Raw genomic sequence first — 7,963 nt, 5'->3', positions numbered from 1 at the left:
CTTGTTACTCTGGGAGGCGCTCAGGGGAACAAGGTCTCTTCCAATCCCCACTGGTCCCCCCCTAGTAAGTTTATAGACAGCCACCAGGTCCCCCCTCAGCCTTCTCTTGTGAAGGCTGAACAGGTTAAGGTCCCATAGCCTCTCCTCATAGGGTCTGCCCTGCTGTCCCCTGATCATGCGAGTGGCCCTCTTTTGGACCCTCTCAATGCTGTCCACATCCCTCCTGAAGTGCGGCACCCAGTCAATCTTCAATCTTCACAGGTTAGTCTAAGCTGCGTAGATTGAACCAATAAGCAAGTGAACAGATATTCACTTTTGATTCTGGAAATGCAGTCACATGCCTGCAGTGGCCCTGGCCAGAAGCCCAGGAGCACTAGATCATGCCTCTCTGCTCGGCTGTAGAGGACAGATTGAATCTGGAGGGGATTTGGTACAGAAGTTCAATAAACCAATTTAATCTAAATCATTTAAGTCTGATACTACATCCATCCAGTTTTATCTTAAACGGGTTTCAGACATTTTGAAAGCGGTTTATGTGCACTAAACTTTTGTTGCGTTACAAATTTGAACTGGTGGTAAGGTGGTAAAGGGGCCAGGAAGCCCTCTTGGCTTACCAGAGGAGTCAAGGAGTGCTTAGAAAAGAAAAAAGAGGCTTACAGACAGTGGAAACAAAGGGTATATTCCACCAAGGAGGAATATACAAGCATAGTCCATATTTGGAAGGAGAGGATAAGGAAGGCAAGGGCGGTGACCAAGATCAGGTTGGAGACCGAACTCAAGGACAATAAGAAGTCCTTCTTTATGTATATAGGGAGCAGGAGGAAGACCAAAGGAAATGTGGGGCCCTTGAAGAATGGGATGGGGCAGCTGATAACAGACAGTCAAGAGAAAGCTGAACTCTTTACTGAATATTTTGCATCAGTGTTCCTGCATACAAATGGTGGTTGCCTCCTTGGTTGGATATTGGATGGAAATGGGGAGGAGGAGCAGGGCAATTGCCGACCCATGGTCAGTGTCAAAATGCTGAGGGAATTGGCTGGAGTCATTGTGGAACCATTGGCGAAGGTATTTAAAGACTTGTGGAACTTGGGAGAGGTCCCGGAAGGCTAGAAAAGGGCCAACGTGGTGCCAATCTTTAAGAAGGGGAGGAGGAGGATCTGGGAAACTAGAGGCTAGTCAGTTTCACCTTGATACTGGGTAACATTTTTGGAAAAAAATATCAGGAAGCCTATTTGTGACAGACTGGCAGAAGGCATGATGCTAAAGAATAGCCGACATGGTTTAACTGCGGGCAGGCTGCATCTGACTAGCCTCATCTCCTTCTGTGACCAAGTAACGAACCACTTAGATGTGGGAGATGCAGTTGATGTTATATTTTAAACAGGCATTTGATATGCTTTCCTATGACGTTCTTATAAAAAAATGGGAGATTATGGGCTAGCAGAGTCCATGGTCAGGTGGTTGGGAACTGGCTAAGGGGCTGAACCCAGAGAGTGTTAGTGGACGGGTCTGTATCATCTTGGCAGGAGGTGGCCAGTAGTGTCCTGCAGGGTTTGGTTCTTGGCCCCATGCTGTTCAACATCCTTATCAATGATTTAGATGAGGGTGTGGAAAGCATGCTGGCTAGGTTTGCGCATGATACTAAGTTATGGGGAAAAGAGGTCACAATAGGGGATAGGATGTGGATCCAAGTGGAACTGGACAAGCTGGAAAGGTGGGCAGAGCAGAACCAAATGCCATTCAATAAAGACAAATGCAGAGTGCTTCATCTACAGAAAAGTAGCCAGTGACATGAATATAGGTTAGGAGATGTCCTGGCCAGCACAATGACTGAAAGAGACTTCAGGGTTATGGTTGATAACAGGATAAATATGAGTGGCCAGTGCAACACTGTAGTCAACAGAGCTAGTAGCATACTGGGATGCATTAGCCGATGACCCCAGCTGGAGTACTGTGTCCAGTTCTGGGTGCTGCACTTCAAAAAAGATGTGAAGAATCTTGAAAGGTCCAGAGAGGAGCCACAAGAATGATTAAGGGCCTGGAGGAGAAATCTTATGAGGAAAGACTAAGGGATCTGGGACTGTTCAGTCTGGGGAACAGAAGACTGCAGGGGGACTTGGTGGCTGTCTATAAGTATGTAAGGGGGGAATAACGGGAGCTGGGTGAAAAACTATTCACTACTTTCCTCCAAGGGAGGACAAGGAGAAATGGCCATAAACTGTTAGATGATGGATGAGGTTGGATGTAAGGATTAACTTCTTTACGGTAAGGATGACCAGAAGCTGGAATAGACGTCCCAAGGAGGTGGTGTAGTCCCCAACCTTGGCATTCTTCAAGAGGAGTCTGGACAGACAGACACCTCGCTGGGATCATTTGATCTCAGCAGTATTCCTGGCCAGGGCAGGGGGGTTGGACTCAATGATATTTTGAGGTCCCTTCCAGGCCTTAATTTCTATGATTCTACGGTTTCTAATCTTTTATGTGTAATTTCTGTCCCTAGCCTATATGCTTACAAGAATTTAGCTACCAACTTTTTTTTTACTTCTACTCCTAATTCTGCATATCAAGCTGCCTCACTGTCTTCAAAAAACAAAAGAATGTTAAAAAAACACACATACAATATGTGATTTATTTCACTCAGTACATCTCAACTCTTCTTTAGCTCATAAAGGGCAGCTGTTTCAGGAAAAAGGACTGACATTGTTTTTGTTTCTTGACCAGTACCAAGTCCTTTCTAGTCACTGAACTGATTAATAAAAATAACAATAGATGACAGAGATAATAAACAACATGAACTAGGAGATCCCAGGGATTAGACTTAAAAAAAAAAAAAAATTGGTGGGTAAGAGTCATTTTACTGATGGGAATTGGCACAAGGATGATTCAGAAAATGCTGTACAAAAGGATTTAAATGCATCACTGTGATAAAAAGCAAGTTTAAAGATCTGGTAACAGTTTTACCAAAAAAAGGCACAAAAGAATCATATATACAAAAATGGAAGCAAGGTAGGGTTCAGTGGAAAAAAAAGGAAGGTGAAGATATTTATGGATTGTTTGATACAAAAGGTTGAACAGGAATTAAGTGTTTCAAAGAAAGAGGTGGTGTTGTATACATGGTAGATAAGGAAGTCTGCTTTTAGCCACAACATCTTCCACAGAAGAGATAGCAGAGGTGAAGGTAGCAAGGCATGGACAAGCATTTTAGGTGATGTCACAATAAGAGTAAAATCATTCTCCCAGAATAAAGGCTTCTTTCCACATTTTTGGAACCCACTTCCCAAGAGTATAAAAATACTTAAGACAATTAACACATCATACAACTAACACTGCATTCAGTCCATATAGAATGTTTCTTTGTTACCCCAGATTAAGTACTCTCACTTGTACTTCAGTAAGACAGAAAGTGCCACAAGCCAGCTCACTATAATCTAAATATTTAAAACTCAGTTCACATATTTAAAATGAATTCTTCCACATTTGTGTTATCTTTGCTTGTTAAAATATGAATTGAGCCTTACCTTCTTCCATACTGTCTCTGAATGACCCTGAATGACTGATTGCCCGTGGTCTCTCTTCTAAGGATGTGGCACTGCCACACAGCTGCGAGTCGTCATACAGGTCAAAAGAAGTATCTTGTGCAGGGATACTGTTTGAACGCATCATACTGGGTCCAGGAAGATTAAACTGGGACAGGTTGGTTGGGCTCACTGCAATGCAAAACTTTGCTTGTAAAGTAGGTTCCATTATCTGGGATTTGTGTTCCATTCAAAATAAAACTGAGCATGAGTAAAAAGCTTTCATTCATAGGTTTGAAGTAATCATACAGAAGTCAATCGCAAGGGAAGCTGTAATACTTCATAAATAAATAAATAAAACAATAAAACAGTAATACTGTCACAGCACAAATGCCAATATCTGAGTAACATTTCTTCACCGTGACCACCAAAGGCAAGGTGCACTAATAGACAAAATGGGGAAAAAATGAAAGATATGAAACCTGCACCTTAAACAATTAAAAGTGAATATAATTTTGTCATTTTTGCTCATGGAGGAGCTTTAAGAGCCAAGCTAAGTATCCTTTGTATTTTAGCACTTCAAATATCAATAGTAAATATTATATATGTTAAACTGGTGCCTTAATGCTCTAAGAATGAGGCAGTACACAAACACGTCTGCTTACGGTCTCTATCAAAGAGATTTCTATAGCACTTATTTTTGCAGAACATAAACGTTCCCACTTGGGTTAATGAGGTCATTTTGAGAAACAAGAATAAATGGTAGGCTTTTGGTCCAGAGGCGTTAGTACTCTGTCAGCTACTTGCATTTATTGGTTTGCAAGTAGTATGAGAAGCTTGATACGATTCTCCTAGATTATGTGCGAAAAGAGTCTAGAAAACACTATTTGTTTGTTCACAGCTCAGCCTGTTGAGTCAAGTGTTTTGAACTATTGCTCTAGATCAAAGATTCCCAACAGCACAAGATGTGTTTGTAATCATTAACTACTGGAACAGCAAAGTTTTTCCAAGAGCTATTTATTCCATAGCAAAGTGATTCTTCTAACAGAACAGGGATGGAGACAAATATGCCACTGTAACCACTGAATAACAGAAAAAATAGGGTTGACAGGGACCTCAGGAAGTTGTCCGCTCAAACACACTGCTCAAGACAGGCACAGCTCTGCTTAAACCATCCTAGAAAATGTTAACTAGCACTTAAAAACTAACAATAATGAAGATTACATAACTTCTCTAGGCAATCTGTTCCAATGCTTAATTCTCAGCGCAGTTAGAAAGTTCTTCCTGATATCCAACTTCAGTATTTTTCCTGTTGCAATTTAAGCCCATTATTTCTTGCCCATCCCCTGTGGACTAGAGAGCAGCTGAATGACTTCCTCTTTATAATAATATTTTTTATATTTGAAGACTACTAGCAAATCTCCCCTTAACTTTCTCTTCTCCAAACTAAATGAAATCAGTTCTTCTTACCCTTCCTAGTAATTCAAGTTTCCTAGACCCAAACCTGTTTCCTTACTCTCCTCTGGACTCTTTCTAATTTGTGCATTTCTTTCTTGAACTGTGGAGTCCAAATCTCCAGGTGAAGCTTCACCACTGCTGGCAGAATGACTTCCCTTGACTTCCACACAACACTTTTGTTAATGTGCCCAGGTTGCTTTTAATGTTTTTTCATACTACATAGATAACTCATAACAATCCACTATGATCTCCCATTTTTTTTATTTGGGCATTTGATTGTTCCATCTCAAAAGTGGTACTTTGTGCTCGTCCTTGCTGAATTCCATTTCTGCTTATTTCAGACCATTTTTCCGTTTTATTGAACTTATTATGAATCCTAATCCTATCCTCCAAAGTATCTACTATTCATCCCAGCTTGGCATCATCTGCACATTTACTAAGTGTGCACTCAATTCCAACCTCCAACACATTAATGGAAACATGAATATAATCTAAGATATTACTCTGTTTAGACCCCAGGCAGATCCCTGGGGCACTCTGCTTAATACCACCCTCCCCTCACCCCCCAAGTTAGATACTGAGCCATCAATGACTCCTCTTTGAGTAGTCATTTATATTTGCCTTGTGCTTGGAGTAATAATAATAATGATAGTTATGGAAATGTAACAATAGAGAGGGAAATGTAACAATAGAGAGTGGGACAAACCATTACTAAAGACAGCCACTTGGTGTTTTAAACTGGTATAAATTTATGGAAAACATCCCCAAATTACCTTACTTAGACTGTGTCTGATTTTGCTTACAATCAAGTCTTAGTTCGGATATTTACATACGAAATAAAGTGTGACTGTGCTTGATCAAGTTACTATCTAGTGGCTGTAACCTACCTATGATATAATTTGACATATGTACAGAAGTGCGAATGTTTCATAGGTTATTGTTAATTGTACAGTTATGTCCTAAAATAAAAAAGCTTAGTGAAAAAGTAAGTTTACATGCAAATAATTCATCTTTGGCTTGGCAGTCAAACCTAGAAATTATAGTAAAAAGAGAAAAAAGGGATCAGATTGATTTGGAATACAATTTGGAATTGATTTCTTTTCTTATTGAAAGACAAAACCAAAAAAAAAATCTTTTTGGGGTCAAATGGAACATTTCATTTCTGCTGCCTATAATAAACGCAAAATAAATGAAGAGCTAAACTGGGCAAAACTGAACCAGGAGTCCCTCCTTTTACTTGATAGGACATTAGTGCAGTAATGCAGGATGTAGGACAGCCAGGTTCAAATCCCTCTTCTGCCTAAGGGGATTTCAGTGACGATGACCTGCTCCAAAAAGAGCACCCTAATCAGCAAGTTACAGTGGTTTCTGGCATGGTTACCGTCAATCAGCTCTACTAACACTGTTCCTCTTTGCAAAGATTGAGCTAGAAAAAGAGAATGTCTCTATTGTATAGTGATTAAGGAACTTTCCCCTCAGGGTGGAAGACTGTGGTTGAAACCTGCTTACTGCCTTATTCAAAGGAGCTAAATGAGCCTACCCCTGAAGGAAAATGCCATGACCACCTAACTAACATTATTCACAGGATCTAAGTCAATGAATATTTAGATAATACAGGGAAACAGAAATAGCAACAACAGGAATAATAGAAGAAACTCATCCTAGATTATTCTATAGCACAGGGCCTAAGGAACTGTCTTTGAAAGTCTGTGATGTGGGTTAAAATCCCCAAAAGTAGGAGAGGCATTTTAACCTATGTAATCAACCTCCTGGGTGATGGCTATAACCAAGAGGCTACAGGAAAAGAACTTCCATTTTCCCCGTTTTCAGTTTTATGACATTAGTCCTACATTTCCATGCCTTTTATCACGTATTTTGACATTTCTGAAATATTTTCTTGACTTTGTTTCAGGTGGGATTGTGGTTAGGTATATAATAGAAAACAGTTCCATCAAAAGGCTCTGGGTACCAATCCAAATGCTTCAACATTTGAAGGTCTCTAGAATGGGGTCTGTTTCAAACCAGAACCTCAGTGTGGGCCTTCACCCAGAACTGGGGAGGGAAGGAGGCATTAAGGATCTAATTGTAGGCCTACTAAGAGCATTGGGAAAGGCTCTGTTGATCCAGGTGAGTCCTGGATCCAGTTGTAAGTGGAAAAGGATGCCTTTGTGTTTAAGACACTGCACTGATACATATGAGTTTAATTCCTAACTGTCTCAAGACTTGTTTGGCAAATTACAAGAAACCTGTCACTCATTTCCACAAATAAAATAGGGATACACTTCTGCCTATATTACAGAAATGCTGACAGGATAAGTTAATTCATAATTCTGTGGTACCTGAATGAAGGAAAGAGAGAAAAAAAGAGAGTACCCACGTAGCTAGAGTAGTGTTAAAAGTTGAGTTATATGATTATTTTCTAGTGGAGGCAACAAGAAGGTTAATTTCATTTACCTAAGTTGGAAAAATGGTATTTCCCAGGTGTAGAGGAAGACATAGCTGAAGGAGAAACCAGAGGGGACTGACTGCCAGTGTCCTGCAGACCTCCAGTTGAATGGGAGCGCAGCCATTCCTTGCCTTCCTCCTGACTTGTCTGCCGAGATGATGGGGTATATCTGAAAAACCACATCTGATACACTTAAACCAGTGACAAAGTAAATGGTTCACAAAGAAACAGATACAATTTAACATTCAATACACTTTGCTCGTCAGACAAAACAAAAAACTTGAACATACTGAATCTAACTATAGACAATCAATTGTTACCATACCGTTGATTTTATATCTACCTGAGAAAGAAAAAGCTCCAAACCCCACCCATCCCCACAATATATTAACATTCTTCTTCCTTGGGTAATACATGATGATAAATCATACAAAACAGACAGCTGAACTGATAGGAAAGGACTTAAGAGCTAAAGCATGTGAATAAAATGAAGCAAAGCCCAAGTACTGTTTCAATAAAATGGATAAATGACAGACTGGAAGCC

The 7,963-nt window shown here is 40.2% G+C and overlaps 1 protein-coding gene across 1 annotated transcript in view; it reads right to left on the bottom strand.

The window, feature by feature from the left end:
- NAV3 (neuron navigator 3) overlaps positions 1-7,963 on the bottom strand; it is a 1,048,024-nt gene that overhangs the window by 86,390 nt on the left and 953,671 nt on the right. Inside the window, exons 19-20 of the mRNA XM_019514774.1 lie at positions 7,428-7,588; positions 3,519-3,707 (exon numbers count right to left, since the gene is read on the bottom strand). Coding sequence (XP_019370319.1) covers positions 3,519-3,707; positions 7,428-7,588 — 350 coding nt within the window. The remainder of the gene's footprint in view (positions 1-3,518; positions 3,708-7,427; positions 7,589-7,963) is intronic.

Source organism: Gavialis gangeticus, unplaced genomic scaffold (genome assembly GCF_001723915.1).
Source record: "Gavialis gangeticus isolate Ggan-Ray unplaced genomic scaffold, GavGan_comp1, whole genome shotgun sequence".
In the NCBI taxonomy this organism is placed as follows: Eukaryota; Metazoa; Chordata; order Crocodylia; family Gavialidae; genus Gavialis; species Gavialis gangeticus.
The sequence above is the reverse complement of the archived record's forward strand: the minus strand, read 5'-3'. Positions and strand labels throughout refer to the sequence as shown.